The sequence below is a fragment of the Pholcus phalangioides genome, unplaced genomic scaffold (genome assembly GCF_987345545.1).
Source record: "Pholcus phalangioides strain wild (caught in Gottingen) unplaced genomic scaffold, Ppha-v1.0 ptg000005l_1, whole genome shotgun sequence".
Lineage (NCBI taxonomy): Eukaryota > Metazoa > Arthropoda > Arachnida > Araneae > Pholcidae > Pholcus > Pholcus phalangioides.
In genome coordinates, this window is record NW_028301598.1 from 9,980,752 (window position 1) to 10,000,000 (window position 19,249).

Sequence of the window (19,249 nt, forward strand, 5' to 3'; positions counted from 1 at the left end):
GACTTATTCAGGACATAGTGACCCTTTTTTCATGTTGGCAGATATGCTGCTGTAAATTCCAAACTTTTGTGCTGCTCTCAGCCTACAATTTAGTAACTACACAAAGAAAATTTTTGGTGCCAATACCAATTTTTTTAGTCACCATGGCGCACCTGGGGATTTGTCCAGCCATGTTTTAAAACATTTCTCTAAAGGGAAAAATTTCTGATTGAATTTTATCCGTGATAAATTTTTCTGAGGTGATATGACCAGAGTTATTATTTCTTGTTCTACTGAGGAGGTTGCATCTTTTCTGAGGATGTCTGAACAAAATGTCTGTCATTGAAACAACTCGACCATGACTTAACAACCTGAAATGTTACAATAGCTGTATAAACTCTGACTATGAAAGCCTCTCATAAATTACATTAGTTTTTCTTCAATTAAATAAAAATTCTTTTTTGACCTTCTTTTGGAACATGTTCCAGGCTGACTCATTTCCAGCCATTGCATTGTATTTAATATTTGAAATGCTAGGGTCGGTTTTTGGAGTGAGGTATCCTTAAACCACTGTTTCTTTGCTCAAAACTCACTATATAGTAGAACATCGATTATCCGAACACATCGGGACTGAAGGGTATTTGGAAAAGTTGAGAAGTTTGGAAAAACGATTTAAAAACTAATTGGATAATGCAATGGAATAAATTGAAATTCAGCAACAAAAACCTTAAAATAATTAAATTTAACTGACTTATTCTGAAAAGCAAATGAAAAAAGCAATGTATCACAAAAGAAAAAATTGTAAAGGAAAAAATAAAATGGTAAAACAAATACATACGCGCATGAGATAAATAATGCAGTCAAACCATTCAAAAAGTTGAATCTATCTTTAAATGCTTCAACTTGCTTACACGACATTTTGCAATCTCATCCCCTAATAGTTTCAACATTAAAAATTTAATCGGGTCAGCGTTAGGCCATGATTATAACCACCCGACACATTTTGTTAAACGCTGTTCTGCCTCATTGTTCATTATTACATCTGCTGTTGGTTCATCTTCATTACTTTCACAGTCATCTTGATCAACTTGATCACCCTTTTTCGTAATTATTTCTCTGTCATCCAAAAAAATTATATCCCTGATCATTACTATCAATTTTTCTAGCCACTGAGACACATCCTCTTCATGGAGCTCCTGAAGCATATCTAAGCATTCTTTCGAATCTGGAAGATTTTGATCGTCTTTAACTTTCCACCATTATCCACTTTCAGTCTTTTCACAATTTCCACTTTTTTTCCAATGTTTAAAACAATGTGTTTTCATTTTAAATTAAATTTTACTCTTCCAAATTTCATCAAGGAGTGAAAATACTCTTTTAAATTTTAGAAAATTTTTTTTAAATTGAATTATATCTGTTTTTCTCTTTAAAAAATGTCCCTCTTTTCACAAAACAATCTCTGAAAATTTTGCAGAATAGTGAAATCTGTTATTAATACTCTTCAAAATTGTTTTTTGGGATAACAATAGATGAGAGCAACGAGCTATTTGCTATTTTAGAAATTCTTTGTATAGAAAACCTTTACTCATAAAATGCTAATGGGAAATTTTAATACTAGAAAGACTGACAGGGTTTGTGTGACCCTGCACGCCCTTTCCTCAATACGCTTCTGTATCTCAAGTAAAAATGGACCAAAAAGCTTCGAAATTTCTCTACTTTTCCTGAATCATCATGTTCTTTGCTTACACCAAAGTTTTTTCATTATCTTAGCAATGGAGATAAAAACGGATGTACCTAGAAAGACGGAAGGGAGTATATCCCTCCCATATTTTTTAGGGCACATTTGCCATATAATGCTGTCACAGTTGATTTTTTTTTAAGATCAAAATTCTTCTGATAGTCTCTTTGTGCATCTAATACGGTATAATTCCCCATTCATGAGATTTTTTTATCTTCATTGTCATCTGCAGATGTCGGTCAGCAGTTGTTTCAGCTTTTGTTGTCAAGTATTTTTGCCATTTTGTCCAAGAAATGGTTTATTCGGCAAAGAAGAAACATCCACAGGGGCTTATGATTGCTATAGAAATGGTAAAAAGATAGATTCACAGAAGATAACACTTTTCAGAAGTTGGTGAAGATTGTGTGTCAAAAATCAGTAGTGCTGATGATGAGAATTCAGAGACAATGAATGAAAACTGCCTGATGCAACTCTTTGTGAAGTAAGTGACAGTATTGATGATGGATGTGCAAATCAGAATGACATTATACCTCCAAAAATGCCTCTGCTGATGCAAAATAAAATACTACTAGAAACAATCAATGCAAACTGCATTAAAGCCACCAATGAAAACTTAGAACTACAGCAAAACATCAACTGATTTACATAAATATCAGAGATCTTGATAATATCCCTTGATTGGTAGCGAAGAAACTGCTGCAGATGAAAGTGTAAGAAATATCATGGGATCTTCCTCGTCAATAGGACATCAAGGATTCCAAAATATTTTATGAGAAACTCCTTGTTTACAGATACTAATTCCACTTCACTGAATTATATGAATTTTTTTTCAAATCTAAATGATTTAAAAAAGCTGAGTTGAAACCTTTCAGGTGCTTCCAACTAATATGGTGCTTCCATAAATATCTCTCTCTCGTCAGGTGCTTCCAACCGCAAAAAAAATAACAAAGTCGTTGATCACATTCACAACCTAGGAGTGATGTAACACTGAAATCCTATCAGAAATATAGAAAATACAGATTCCCCCTAGTCTCGAGTTTCCTCCACACTTATGCTCATCAAGAGAGGTCATTTCCACACTTACATACAACAGAATCCTTTAAAATTAAATAATGATAAAATATATTAACGAGTCAATGGTTTCACCCACTATAATATGGTATAACTATATATGTGGTATAACTATATTCTGTCATAAAAATATTATACCATACTGTAAAATATTAAAATGTTAAAAAATTGCTGGAGAAAGCAATGGGGGGTCACACAAACCTCTGCATGTTTCTAGGTATGGTCCCCCTTGATCTGTCTTTCTAGTGTTAAAGTTTATTGATAATTACATGTTTATTTTAACATTATCCAGTCAAATTTCCCTGGCATTAAGCATAATTTAAAAATGTTAGTGATATTGATTCCAGAGAAGTACACTAATGTAGTAACTAATGTCCCTTATGACTCCAGCTTGAATGTTGATGCGCCATTCATGAATTTATTTATATTGATGAATTGTGGGATTTTGACTTTTTTGTGGTTCCCTTGAGCTTGAATTAACACTAGAATAACAGGATTTTCAAATTACCTAGAACAACAGGAAGCAGTCATTTTGACTACAATGGGGAGAATTAAACATAAGTTATTTTTCCGTATAGAATATTTAAATCAATTATCTCAAGAAGATGAGAAAATTCATGAAATTTTAGTATTCAAAGATTAACTGTGTAGATGTAATAGCATGTCAAAATGACCATATCTGTCATTCTAGTGTTAACCAAGTTAAACCATGGCATTGTACTCCACTCATTTTTCTTGTGTAATTTTTTTTTCATTATTTTCCTTGTGTTTTTAATTCAGTTCTTTATTGTTGCAATTTAGATTATTTTATCATGGTTAGCATTCTAACAGTATTAAAAAATGGAGCTGGACAAAATTTTTTTTGTTTTTCTTAGCGAGCATCTTTGGTGCTAGTGGTTGCGTTAATAGCAATCGGCCTTTTCATGTTCACGTACCAGTCAACACAGTTCAATTTAGAAGGCTTCCTTTTAGTATTATGTGCCTCATTTCTAGCTGGGTTGAGGTGGACCATGGCACAAATGATCATGCAAAGGAAGGACATAGGCAAGTTCTTAATATTTTTTCATATTTTTCTATTAAAATTGATTTCTCTGTTAATTATATTTTTCAAGTTCAGCATCTTTTTAAAATATTTTTTACATTTTTAAACTATTTTAGCTTCTTCACAATCAGATCAATTCAATGTGATTTGGATTATGGAAGGTATTTACAAATATTAGGAGTGATTATAGCAGCATAAATAAATGTATATTTTGAATGTTTCATTTAGTGGTCTTGATCACCAAATTTCAGCCTATGAATTTCGTTTTCTTTAGGCACAAAAACCTTATCACACTTTTTATTTCAATGACCAACCATGTTTCCATTAATGCCTCAATCTTCTGAGACTTTCGCATTCTATACTGCACATCTAATTCTATCTGTGGCATTCGAAAGCTGTGATTGTCTGAGCTATTTAGACTGGGAATTTGTGCACCCGTCAGAGCTCTTGTTGCCTTACTTTTTTAAACATCTACATATAAGATAGAATATATATGAATAAAACGCTTGAGGATGCAGCCTTGCAAACCATGGCAATGGTAATAGCCCCCAGACCTAGAAATACAATTGTTCATCTCCATCTAGTGGCGAGGTAATAAACTCTACATGCGCAGAGTTGTAGAAAGATGCATGTGCAGGTAGCAGTAGCTGTATGGTGAATTATTTCACCATATCCATGTAATAAAGACCAAAAATCCACATGACAGCATATGCCATCGTAGGCACCACCACCATTATGTGTGGCTGCTACTGCAAATGCTGTTGTAGCCAGATGAGTGATTAAATAACAAATGTTGGTACTTGTAATTCTAAAAAGATGTGTAGCAAAATATGTATGTTCATGCATAATTTTCTATTGCTTTCACTAAATAAAAACATGCAGAGTTCCTCTGCATTTGGAAGTATTTGTATGGTTTTATTTGTTTTTGAATGGTGTAGCATAGCACGTGTATTGCATATACGTTATTTTATGCATTATAAGTTTCATTGATATTTATTTCAGGTTTATCGAACCCTCTAGATATGATATATCACATACAACCATGGATGGTTGTGGGTATTCTTCCATTAGCTATTGTACTAGAAGGTAAATCAAGTGAAAATGTTTCTTTCAGTTTGTTTTTTATTCATTAACTGGTGCATGCGAAATGAAACATGGTCTCTTACAGTTAACTTAGATAGTTTTGTTTTATCACCACTCTCTTTCTGGTGGTAGAGTTCTCAGGCACCCTGTGTATATTTTGAGAGTATTGTGGTAGAGGTCTCTGCTAAGAGAAGTGTCAAGATCTACAGGTTTTGTCTCAAAGATAGCAAGTAAAAAAATGCATCTTTGAAACCTGTGGCAGTCATAGAGATATATTATCCCTTTATTGAAGACAAATTGCTACCCATAAAATGCTGCAACTAATCTCTGTCATTTATAAAAGTTATCTAAAATCTTTGGCTATGAGTGAACAACAAATAAAACTCAACTGGAAACGTGTTGCCGTATTTTGGAGGGTGTTGTGCCACAGTTGTAGAGGTCTCTGTCACCATTAATACTCGAGGGACTATACCTAAAAAGACAGAAAGAGTCTGTGTGACCCCATTTGCTTTTTTCCACAATATTTGAACATTTTAATATTTAAAGTGTGATAATATTTTTTTGATAGAATAGTATTATAACACAAGAAATTAAGGGTGAAACAATTGATCTATTAAGCTACTTTTATTATTATTTAGTTTTTCAAACATTCTGTGCAAATTACCTTTCTTGATGTGTGTCAGTGGGGAGGAAACTCTGGATTTTAAGATTTTTATTTTCTCCCTGATTTTGGATTTTAGTGTTACATCCAGGATTGGGTTTTTATGTCAAAAACAAATTTAAACCATCAAAAACCTAAATGAATGCTTTTGGATAATGTTTTGAATGCAATAGGTATGTAACATGATGAAAAACTTACTTTTTTACACATTAATTTATTAAAATAATCAAAACAAAATATTAATTATAATTTGCAATTTCAAATTTTTTAACATAAAAAGAGTCTAGAACATATAAAATATAATTTTGTGGACCAGTTTATCTGAACTACTGATTACCTGTATTCAATTTGCTAAGCAAAATACAGCTATTTATTCAAAATATGTGTGATAGGAAATCAATGTTACAGTATTAAGTTACAGTAATCAACTCAGTATTAACAGAGTCAAAAACTTATTATTATCAATGTTGTCAAACAGTTTTTTCAACCTTATAGATTTGTTAAATAACAAAAACTTATTTTTATGTAGATTAAAGTGTTTTATATTTGGGATTATAATTACTGAGACAAAATATGCATTTTGATATTTCAAATTTTCTTATCTGCCCAAAATTTTATTCCATATAAAAATTTTTGTGCAGCATCCATTAATTGGACTCATTTATTGTCACCTAAAAATTTCTCATTTCATGTTGTATAAATCCAGAATTTTAAAGAGTATTTTCAATCAAAACAGAGCTGGCAAACTTGATACCCAAAGCATTGTTTTATGCGTTTAGATACAGCTTCAATTGCAAAACCATTGCATTATATAAACTCTAGTAAATATACCATATCATAGTTAAACTTGGTCATTCCTACTTTTACACTAAGAATAAGTTGCAGGAGTTTCTTAAGCATCATATACAAGCTAGCACTGCCAGAATTATAGACATTTTAGTCCTACAATTTAGTATTTGGTTGCTAGCTACATTCTAATATTATGCACAATAAGAGCATTGTTTTAAGTATCAGTGATTATCTAGATAATTTAGTAACAGAAATCAGCATTACATATATGATGTAAAAGAAATTTTTAAACACCTATCTGTTATGAAAAGAGTGCAGCAGATGGTTTATCGATACACATATATAAGCAATAGAAGAAACTTTAGTCATGAATCATCTTGTTGAAGAATATCAAATCATTCTATAGTTTTTTCTTCAGCTTGTATGTTTTGCTCCATTCAAATTGTATATTTTACTAGAAAAAAACATATATTGTCCAAAATATTTCTGTAGAAAGTAGAAAATTATTAAAATTATTTTATTTATTTATTATTATTATTTTTTTGGCATAGTCACTTTAAACATTACATGCAGTCAGGGTTGGGTTGTTTAGTTTTAACTAAGTGGTTTTTTTCAAAAAATCAAATAAAAGTGGCCTAAATATAATTTTTTTTTCTATGAAAAATATCATATTGGTTCATTATTAGCCAAAATATTTCATTCTCACCACATTTTATATTCTTGGGGTACACTCTGATAGTATATCTTTGAATGGTATAATATGACATACTTTTTTTTTCAAGAAGTTTCATAAAAGTGGCCTGAATATATATATATATTTATTTTTTTTTCATTTGAAATATGAGTTAAAGCCAAAATTTCTCATTCTTACCACATTTTCTAACCTTTGGCTACATTGTGATGCTCTGTCTTTAGCAAATTCATGAATAAGGGTATAAGGATTGCATTACACATCTAAATGTAGTGGTGTATTATCTCATAGGGTTTTTCCCTTCACAAAAAAGCAGCAACAGTAGTGACACCATCCTGCTAGGGGCACAGGTGGTCTTATAATCCAATAAAGACACTAAAAGACAAAAGACTAGTATACTAGTGGTTCTCAGACATTTTCATTTTCTTTCCCATAAGAAGTAACTCATCTCATACCCTATATTACCCAATCCTAAAAGATTCAATAGTTTTATTATACTTTCACCATTAAGCCCAGTTAATCAGGATTCTATTGTGTAGTAATCACAGATTTATGAAAAATAATCAGCTATATATAGGGTGATTATGATTAAAGTTTTGATTCCAAAGCTATACAATAAGAATTAATGAAAATTTGCATGGATACTCCTGAAGCAACAGAAATTTCTTTGGCAAAAGCAAAGAAACAGTGCAGAATGTACAAGTAGATGATGCTGTATTTGGCCAGCAGTAGGCCTATAATCGATGTTGTGCCACCACATCATTTTGGCATTTCAATAGCATCAGTGTGGCTATATTCTGATGGATAGCACAACTTTTATCAAGATGCACATTGCGATACCAGCAAAGCAGCTGCTGAAGAACCATTTTGACAACAGAATGACACGACACCTGGCCGGCTTCCAGTTCATCTGACCTTAACCCTTGAAATTTCTGGCTATAGGGAGGTACCTCAAAATGTTATGAACAGTGGTTGGGTTGCAATCTTTGATGAATTGAAAGCACATTCACATCATGACTATGACGTAGCTTGATCTATTGTTGAACAAGCATTTTTGTGCTTTCATTTCATAGCCAGAACACTGTGACTACATATTTAAAATTTTTTGAGTAAGTTGTAGCTATTTGTTCAATTACTTCATTTTTGTGATGTTTCCCAGAATTATGAAATTGTTCAATGCTAATCAAGTTATCATTTTGTCCTGACTGGCTGTCATTTCCATTCCGCAAGCAAATTTCCCACGTGATGGACAATGTCGATAATTTTACATTTCCAAGTATTTTTTCCCCTTTACCGTATAAAATTCTATTGCTTCAGGAATATTCATATAAATTTTGAAGTCATTCTGACAGTGATTTTTTTTACTGTGTTTTGAAATCAGAACTTTAGTTATAATCACCCTGTATATCATAAATCATCGCTAATTAATCTGCATTATTTGTGTTTTATTAAATACATTATATTCCCCTAATTTTATCACAGTTTTTGCAAAATAGCTTCCTAATTAAGCATACTGAAAGTAATTGAAGAAAACACCTTTATGTCATATGGTTAATAATAAATTAAGAATTTTCAAACACAAAGTAATTCATTGAGTTAAGCAAAAAATAATTCAATTGCAAAAGTTGGTTTTTGTTGAAATGTAAGAAATATTTATAGATTGATTAATATGGGAATAATGATAATTACATTAACAAACATTTTATTTTAATTAAATATTAGAAGTTTGAATGATTTTTCAGAAGTTTTATTTTTTTTAATGTTAATGCTATTTAAACCAAAAAAACCACAGTTTTTGGTTTTTTTACCAACCTTGCATGCAATTAACAATTAACATGTGTATAGTCCTCCTACCACGAGATGAGATTTGGCTACGGCACGTCATGTCATGTCAAACGATTCTATTTTATCCTAGAAGGATATGCCAATCGTGAAAGCTCAGTCACTGATAAACTTTTCTCGATGTGCAATCGTTTTACCAAAAAAAAATTGAATAAAATCATCCGACGTGACGCAGCGAAAATTCATCTCGTGGTCGGAGGACTATATTTCCAATGGAAATTTTTAGATTGAAAAGCAATATTTGAGGTTTTTGAGGGAGGGTTTAACTTGACAGTCAAAACCTGTCAGCTCTAGTTACATCGCATCTTGGTATTTAATAGGATTAATGGATTTAATCATGCTTTATTTTTTGTTTGGTTGGAAGTACCTCTCGATCTTTTCTAACAGTTTCAGCCAAGCTTGTCGATTTTGATTTGAAAAATGTTAATTCCAGTAATGTGAAATAAGTATCTGTATAAGCAATGAGTTTCCTAATGATGAGGATCCTTTATGTCCTAATGATCAGGAATGATTCCTATATTTCACAAACTTTCATCTACAGCAGTTTCTTCTCAATCAATATGTGGTGCTGCCCACACGATGGCGCTGGCGTATCTTCGCAGCTTGTATAATAATTATTCTATTTTCTGATCGTGGCAATGCAACAGAAAATGGTGAGTCAAAGGCGTCTGACTCTGCTTGTTTGTTGTTGATGTTGTCCTACTCCCCGACGCGCGTGTCTGTGTCTCGCCGTGCACGGGCCACATTTTTCTCTACCAGCATTATACGCCGAGACGAGGTAGATGGTCGAGTAGATTGCAGTCCCATGAAGCATGTGGGTTAGGTCATGGATATGAGGAATGGGATATCTGTCTGGTGTGGTGATCTTATTTAGCTGGCGGTAGTCACCGCAGATACGCCACGCACCGTTAGGTTTCTTGACCATATGAATTGGACTGGCCCATGCACTATTTGATGGTCGACATAATCCTTGTTTTTGCATGTCCAGAAATTGCTTTTTGGCACAAGATAACTTTTCTGGAGAGAGACGGCGAGCTTTAGCGAAAATTGGCCTGCCTGTTGTCTCGATGATATGCTCACAGCATGGTTTAGAGTTCAGCGAATATTTGCTGAGCAGGCTTTGATAGCTAGGTCAAACATGAACTGGGTGAACACACTTCCAACAGTCCTGTTAGGGCTACGATCTTGCTACAAAGAAGACCTCAAAGCCACACCAGCACAACTCGTATATGGCACGGAGCTCAGATTGCCTGGCGATCTGATCACCAACAGTAGTAACAACATACCGTGTCCCACAGAATTTGTCTCCATTCTAAGGGACCAGATACAGCAGCTACAACCAACTCCTGCAACAGCGCATGGTGAAAAGAGACTGTACATACATTCGGAACTGAAGAACACCACTCACGTCTTCCTGCGGTCAGACACAGTGAAATGAGCACTCGTCCCCACTTACAACGGACCGTACGAAGTGCTGAAACGTGGTGAGAAGACATTTTGCCTTCTCATAAAAGGAAAACCTTCCACGGTATCGGTCGACAGGTTAAAACCTGCCTTTCTGCTCACCGGCAGTGTGCCTCAGCCAACCAACAAAAAGACAGATGCATCCATGCCAAAAACTTCCTCCATCGTTCCGAAAAGCATCCTGAAAAAGACAACGACCAGCAAAAATATTTGGGAAAACCGTCTACGTTCATCGAAGCATGTGACTTTTAAAATATAATTTTTTTTCCTCTTCTTTCCTCGTCCTTCGGACTGCAAGGGGGGTACTGTGGTGCTGCCCGCACGTTGGCTCTGGCGTATCTTCGCAGCTTGCATAATAATTATTCTATTTTCTGTTGGTGGCAACGCAACAGAAAATGATGTCAAAGGCGTCTGACTGCTTGTTTGTTGTTGATGTTGTCCTACTCACCGACGCGCTTGTCTTTGTCTCGCCGTGCACGGGCCAGATTTTTCTCTACCAGGATTTCCGTTTGTATTATGTAAATATTAGCCATTGTAAATTAAGTTGAAATATATAAATGAAATCATTTCATGAATCAACTAAAAATAGATAGAATATTATTGATATCTCGGATATTTATGGAAATGAGTTGATATCTGGATGTTGGTCTAGGTTGTTTTCATTGAGGACTTCAGTATCATTTGCATTTATTGTTTCTAGCAGTCTTTCATTTTGCATCAGCTGAAGCACCACTGGAGTCTAACTTCATTCTGATTCACACATGCATTAACAATACTGTTGATGCACATCACAGATATTCTGCCTGAGATAGTTTTCAATCTCCTCTGAATTCTAATTATTAGCACCACCGTTTTCTGCGTTTTTTTCACTGAATCTTTGCCAACTACTGAAAATTTTCCTCTTCTGTGAATCGGTTGCTTTTTGCCATTTCTACAGCAATCATAAGCTCGTAAATATGTCTACTTCGCAAAACAAGAAAATTTATCTGACAAAATGACAAAAATACTTGATAACAAAAATTGAGACACTTGTTTACCGACATCTGCAGATAAAAATGAATGTAAAAAACACTCATGAGTGGGATAACATTGCATTAGAATCACAGAGACTATCAGAAGAATTTTGACCATATAATAATCAATTGTGACAATGTTGGTAGTACTATACTGTGAATTTGTTCTAAAGTATATGGGAGGGTCAGTGTCACTCCCATCTTTTGTAGATAGATCAGTTTTTATCTCTGTTATTAAGAAAAATAATTAAAAAAAACTTTAGTGTGTACAATAAGAACATAATTCAGGAAAAGTTGGGAAATTTCAAACTTTTCGTTTATCCTTACTTGAGATATGGGAGGGAAAATAGGTCACACAGACCCTGTCTGTCTTTCTAGTGTTGAAGAGGATATTTAGAGTGAGCAGGTTTGATCCCAGAGAAGGACAAAAAATATAAACAAACATTTTTCTCTCAAACCTGGCATAACTTATGAAAGTGCCATCTATCTATGATTGTCATAGCCAACCCTAACATTCTACTTATTGTTGTTATCACACATTTCTATTCTCTCCAATTTTATTTTGAAATAAATTTTAAGATGTCTAATTTTTTTTTATGTTAAGATTATTTCGCAATTCATTCTGCAGCACAAACAAGAATGAATTATTTTAATGTTATTAATGTAGGTACATCTCAATGTTTATACTGCTTCTTTTCTTTTAATTTCTAAAATTCAGGTATACCAATAGCAACAAGTGATAAGGTTTTCCGATATAAGGATATGAATGTGATGCTTACAACACTGGGATACATGTTTGCTGGTTCTGTCATTGCGTTTCTGATGGAACTTAGTGAATACTTGCTTCTCACTTACACATCGAGCTTAACATTGTCCATAGCTGGTATTTTTAAGGTGATTTTTTTTACATTTATGTGGACTTTCTAGTACCATGATTTTCTGCATATAATCATTGATGGGAATTCTGTTACTTTGAGAAAAAAATTGTCATTGTATAACCTACAATAGAGATGGGACGAATGTTCAGTTGCTATTCGGGATTCGGCTCTTCTGCCGAATATCTGTGTAAATCTAAGTATACAAACTAATTATTTTTTCTTTTAAACTACAAATTCACTGATTATATTTTATTATATGGATATATTGACCCCCCCCCCCTCCTTACCCTGTGAAAGAGGTTATGTTATGTCTTGGTGAACTACTTCTAGAATAAGAAAAACATGAAACTGAAAGTAGAACTTTTTGCTGCAATGAGGTAGAAATGCACATGAATCACACAAGTCAAGTTCAGTACTACTAAAAAATGTACCTAGACAAGATATGTATTAAGCTACTGAAAGAAGCAAAAAACATCTAAAGAGAAAATAAAAGAATAAGTCATAAATTTTAGGATGTATTACTAGCTGAGAGTAAATAAGGGTTGACATTTTGTTCATTAGGATGTAAAATTATTAAGTGTTAAAAAAATTCTTTAAGGAGGCACAGGGCTGTTAAACCTTCAAAAAACTCAATTTTTTTTTAAAGTAAAGCATATTTTCCTGAATGTTTCGTCACCGAAAGTTTGAGTTTATGTCAATTAGAACTTGAGATATGATCAATAATGTGATTCTATATACACTGCTGGCCACCCAAATTGCAACATCAAGAAAGACAAGAGATATCGCAACAATATTTATTTTGTAGATAACATGTTGACCAAGCATCAAATGATTAAATTTATAGACTTCTGTGAAGTGTGGTTCCTGCCAAAATCAGTAGCCAGAGTAGCCGCCATTGTTGGAGATCACCGCTGCCACACGCCTCGGCATTGATTCAAAGAGACTTTGGATGTGTTCTTGGGGTACAGCAGACCAAGCAGCTTCCACGCGTTGCCAAAGTTTATCTGGTGTGGCAGCTGGGGATGTAATCTGGGTCAATCGTTGAGCAACCATGGACCACATGTTTTCTATCGGCGAAAGATCCGGAGAGCGAGCTGGCCAGGGAAGCAATTCAATCTGGCGATTCACGAAGAACCTTTGGACAATGCGTGCCACGTGGGGTTGCGCATTATCCTGTTGAACTATGGCTGTGGGCAAGCCCTGAAGGTAAGGAAGGACAACTGGCTCCAACACCTAGGAGATGTAGCGCTGGCTCAGACTCGAATCCGCCCATCGTGGTGTTGCAGACAGAAGCGTGACTCGTCAGTAAAGACAATTTCATTCCATTGTGCCGTCCACATCCTTCTTTCAACGCACCATTGGGGGCGGAGACGTCTGTGGTTCTGCGGCAAGGGTAGACGAAGCAGTGGACGTCTTGCGGACAGACCACTCTGCTGTAAACGGCGTCAAATGGTACGCGCAGACACTGGATGATGCGGTACAGACTGAATGTGCTGTGCTATGGTTCGTGATGTGGCTGAGCGATCCGTCACTGCCATACGCACAATATGCCTGTCATCACGTGAAGTGGTGCACTGAGGTGGATGCAATCGAACACGTCGGTCCGTCGTACCCTCCTGCATCCAACGATCACATATCCGCATTACAGTTGTTTGGTTTCGTCCAACACGACTACTGATTTCCCTGAAAGATAATCCACAATCTCGGTAGGCCACTATCCTTCCTCTGTCGAACTCGGATACTTGATCAAAAGATGATCGCTGTTTTCTACGAGGCATAATTGATCGTTTTTTTGAAAAAACCACAAGAAAAACACAATTGCCGTACTTCAAATCGTCGAAATCTCCAAGCCTTAAATAGCGCTTTGAAGTGCCACCACGGGCGCGCGTGATGTGCGTCTGCGCTGAAATTCTAATCATTTGCATATCTCACCTCCGCTAATGCATGTTGTAAATTTCATATTATTTGCATGCTTCCTTCAGGGTGTTGCATTTACGGTGGCCAGCAGTGTATTTAAAGACATGCCATTTAAAGGGACTTCTTGCGACCACGCCCCCTCCCTTCTAGGGTCTGCCACATTATATGTGAACGTTCATTTGCTGATAAAAGCTCTATGTTCAATCTATTTTTTTTCTTTCTGTTGTTGGGGTTTGAGTCGTGTGTTGCTCTGGGTATATCACCTCAGTTTTTTTGTGGTGATACTTTCATCTAAGGGAAATATTTTTTTCCCTGTGCAATTATTTTTTTAATTTTGTTTTGTGATCAAAATTTTGTATTTCTTTTACTTGTGGTATTTTTACCCGAGTGGTTTTTCGATACAGTGATTAGTAGGGCTCGGATTTTTTTGCCCCTAAAGATGAAATGACGTTGCTGATTGGTAAATTTAGGTTTTTAACCTATCAGCAATGACGTTTTATATTTAGGGCATATAAATCTGAGCCATAGTTATTAGTTCCTCCCGGTGCAGTTATTCTACCTTGAGTTCATTCCTTCACCATTGCAATTCCATTTGTTTATTTTAGTTCCATTTTTTATTTATTTATTGTGATCATCAGTGCCATGTTTTCCCTGTGAATTTATATATTTCCCTGTGTATTTATTCCTGTTGTAAAATTACTATAAAACACAGAGTTCTCCTCAGTCCAGTCATCGTGCTCGAAACAAGACAATTGAAAATATATATATAGGTGACTGCTTCATCCAAAAAACTGAAAATCAGCGAAAGCACCAATGGGGGGAAAAATTATTTGGTTACTGATTGTTTGAATTAGAGGTAAGATTGTTTGAATTAGATAATATTGAAATTTCTTTCGATCTTGCAAGAAATGTAATGTTCAGGCAGTCTGGTGAACGTGGGGAAAAAAACTTCATCATTGAATTGTCTTCATAGTTTGTATTCTGGTGTGAAAATTGTTTAAAGAAAAATGGTTTAGAAATTTTAGGCTGGCTGTAAGGGGTCATTCAAGTATTACGTCAGCATCAAGGGGGGGAAGGGGATTTTGGATTTGCTGACTTTTGGTGACAAGGAGAGACAGGGGTTTGAAGGTTGCCTATGTCATCAATCACCCTTTTTTTTGAAGATATGAAATATTCTAAGCTGCTGAGGAAATTTTGCTGACGGGGGGAGGGTGTCAAAAATAGCTGAAAATCTGCTTACATAATACTTAAATGGCCCCCTAACTCATGTGCCACAGTTATAAAGTAAAAAATGTGTTCAGAGACCTTTCAGCCCCACAGCTTCTAAAAAATTACTCAAAATTATATACTCAGAAACCTCAGTGAATCATTCAACCCAGTTATATGGAAATTTTGCCCTAAGGCATCTGGTGAAAGTTTTCTTGTGTCAGAAACTGTAACTTATAAAGCTGTGATGGCATTTGATAAAGGTGCTCACAACCGGTTAGAAACTTTGCAGGCTGCGGGTTCAAAATCTGGTGCTTTTTGTGAAAGAATGGCTGCTTGTATCAATTTCCAGCTGGTGCAAGAAACAGCATACAAGCATTCTGCTGCATTTCTATGAGCAAAAACAATTAAAAGAAGAAAATTATATCAATTTAAACCAAAAATAGGAAGAAAAATTACATTACGCATAAATCAAGACTTTTTTGAAAGAGGTAAAGCACAAATTCATCTCCCCAAATGAAATTTCAACTTTAACTGCGTTCTTCTCAAAATGTGTTTTTTGACCACTGCATGCATGATATCTCCTGAACTATGACTATGAAATTTGGTAAGAATGTGCTCTTGTGTGCTATGTACATAGAACGAACCTCAGTGGTGTTGATACTTTCAAATTTAAAAAGTTTATAAAATTTTAAAATTTCAAAAAAATATTATAAAAATTTAATTTTTAAAGTTTTTGAATTTTTAAAAGTACTTCCAATTAATGGCTGCTTCATTCTGTAAAGCAGTTAATTCTGAACACAAAACAATTTTTTCATTAAAAATATGCATAAATGAAGATGAAATCATGTGCGCAGCGATGGTATGTGTAAAAAATTTCAACAATATTTTTCTCAATTTCATTTCAAATTAGAAAAAACCAGAATGAATTCTCAAAATTTGAAAGCAAGTACAGTAAAGTATGGAAATCCTTCAAGATATTTTGTACAAGACTTTTTTTTTTTTTGTACAAAAATTTTAAAATAATAATGGTATTTATGAATGTTAATGAAATTTTGAACAAATGCCGTAGGACCCAATTTTTTCCTAATTTTCCCAAGTTCAACAGTCCTGTGCCCCCTTATGTAATATTAAAATATGATACATCATTAAATTTGACTGTCAGTACCACTGCAATGAAAATCTTTCAATTACTACTTTTTAAATAATAAATTGGATAATTAAAATTCAATATTCGACATATAAATGACCAATAATATATTTTTCAATTAAAAATGCAAATTTTATTCATAATTTTGATAAGTTGTAAGAAAATTGATATTGTGCTGCTAAATATTCAGTATTTGGCTATTCTGCCAAATCACTACTAATCCCATCCCTAATCTGCAATGGTGTATAATCCATAAATTGAAATTTCATTTACCAATAATGGAATTAAAGAAACTTTTTGTCATATTTTTTTTGAAAAAATTTCCATCTTTTTGCACTCATCGATATATATCAGTGTTTTTCAACCACTGATTCACAAAAAATTTTGTCTGATTCATGTACCAAGGCTTGAAAAATCCCAGCCGTCAGGTCACCATAAAATCTGTATTGGCATCTAAATCTTTCTACATATGATTAATAAATTATAGTTTATGAATAACAAAATTTTCTGATTCCCTGACTGTGTTTTTTAACATAGGTGAAGAATATAAAGTCGCAGAAAAGAAAAAAAAAGAAACATTATTTAGGACCATTTTTCTTGAGATTAAAATTATGTTTTTTTTTGGCGGGGAGCCATCATGCCTAAGAAATTTTGTCGGTGCCTAAACTTTTTTGATTTGCCAAACCCTGACCACTACATAATTATAATATCTAAAATACTTTGTTGCCATCATCAGGTTCTGTGAATTTATGAAATTTTTGCTGGTCCATGAAATCATTCAACTATTTTCACTTGTGTAAAGAGATGTTGGAAATGCTAATCTATATATTATATATCTTCCAAAAATTATTTTTATAAATTAATTTTTTTCTTATAGTATATTTTCCTATTCCAACCTCTTTGAAGGAAATATTCAGTAACATATAAAATCTGCAACATGAAATTTATAATTACAAAAATAATAATAATCCATAGATTGGTCCCTGAAAATTATATTTTTGTATAAAAAAGAAGGGAAAAACTTATAATCTGTTTATTATTATTTCAGGAGCTGTGTACACTATATTTAGCATTCCGTTTCACAGATGATGCCATGTCTATGATGAATTGCATTGGTCTTGTGATGTGTATAATTGGTATATCTTTCCACGTTGTATTGAAAGCAACGCATTCCAGCGGTAAGAGCTCATTTTTATTGGATAACTAATCCATTTTTGACCAATTAAAAAAACTGAATTAAAGAATGCATGTGAATGAAGTGCATGCACATGCATGTTTCTTTATTTCTTTTATTTTCTTCTTCTGTGCTTTTTCTTTTTTCCCTTCACTTCATGTATTCTAAATTGATCACTCTTTCTTTCAATTGTTATAAAAATATTTTGATTGCTTAAGTTTTTAAAACTACGTATAGTGATAATCCAGAGTTTGAAGAAGAAAATGTTTTATCATGAAATTTTTAAACAATTTTCATAAAATTAAAAAAAGAAAATACAGAACATTTAACAACCAATTCATAACTTTCGGATTATTAGGTCAGTGAAAAAAACTTTCAATCGTGTTGCCACAATAGCCCACCCATAAGCTGTGAATTGTGCGACACAATTTCTGCATTTTTTTTTTTTCATTCTTGACACTATTGATTAACTCCTTTATGATCATGGATGAAATATTTCGTCCAAACGCCAGTGGAATAAATTCAATTCAGTTCTGTTTTCTTTCCTCTCTTTTCATTATCGTGAAACTTTATTGTAACCCTATGAACTGAATTCCCCCCTTCTTTCTGTGCTCCTGTTAATGATCCCCCATATGTAATCATCTTTCTACTACATTTTGTAAGGAGCAAAAAAGAACATGTAGGGGAAGGATGAAAGAGAAATCTACTGTAATCTATCTCTCTGTCTAGTGAACTTTTAAAATGTATGATGTCAAGTAGCACATTCTAGCTTAGCAGCCAAACAAATACTAACAAGATGGTGATAATTCCATCAATAGCTTCTCCTGCATAGCTGTGAAACTGTAGCACTTGTCAAGGCTACTCTACTGTATTGCGTATTGGAGAAATACTAGTGACCACAATTACCCCATGACCAGCATTACCCCCGGTCTCTCAAATATTTGAAACTTTTAATTTGTCTCACAAACCCAAAATCTTTTCATGTTCAAACAGAGGGAACCGAAAGACACCCAGTCTCTATCAATCACACGATTTAAGCACATTGTCCCATAAGGGTTGAGTTTTTACTGATAAAAACTGGTTTATATATATATATATATATATACCAAGACATGGTAAAACTTAGGTATTTACCAGTAAATACTGTGGTAAAAATGGTAAAAACCTTGTATACATATATATATATACAGAAGGTTTTACGATGCATAATTAGCCTCTATGTATTGATAATTAACATGCAGAGTAACAGTAATCAACATAGTATTGATTATCATTATTATTATTATAGTTAATCATTAGTATTAACTTATGATTAATAGTTATTTAATAATAATTAATATAAAAAATTCAAATAAAGTGTAGCATTAATTTAAAAAAAAAATTAATTGTCAAAACAGAACTTTTGTATCACAACCAATATTTGGGTGTTCATCAGCAGCATTGAATTAAGTTGATGTAAAAATCTATTTTGATGATCCCTCTTTATATGCATAAATTCTAATAACTAATTTTGTACAATTTATGTACATACTAGTGAAAAGCCTAATGATA

At 33.7% G+C, this 19,249-nt stretch overlaps 1 protein-coding gene across 4 annotated transcripts in view; it reads left to right on the top strand.

Annotated features, from left to right (window-relative positions):
- Positions 1-19,249, top strand: part of LOC149086270 (solute carrier family 35 member H1) — a 49,968-nt gene that overhangs the window by 16,170 nt on the left and 14,549 nt on the right. For all 4 annotated transcript variants that reach the window (XM_089232296.1, XM_089232295.1, XM_089232293.1 and 1 more), the window contains exons 5-8: positions 3,664-3,832; positions 4,833-4,916; positions 12,092-12,267; positions 17,573-17,702. In XM_089232296.1, the coding sequence (XP_089088422.1) occupies positions 3,664-3,832; positions 4,833-4,916; positions 12,092-12,267; positions 17,573-17,702 (559 nt within the window). The remainder of the gene's footprint in view (positions 1-3,663; positions 3,833-4,832; positions 4,917-12,091; positions 12,268-17,572; positions 17,703-19,249) is intronic.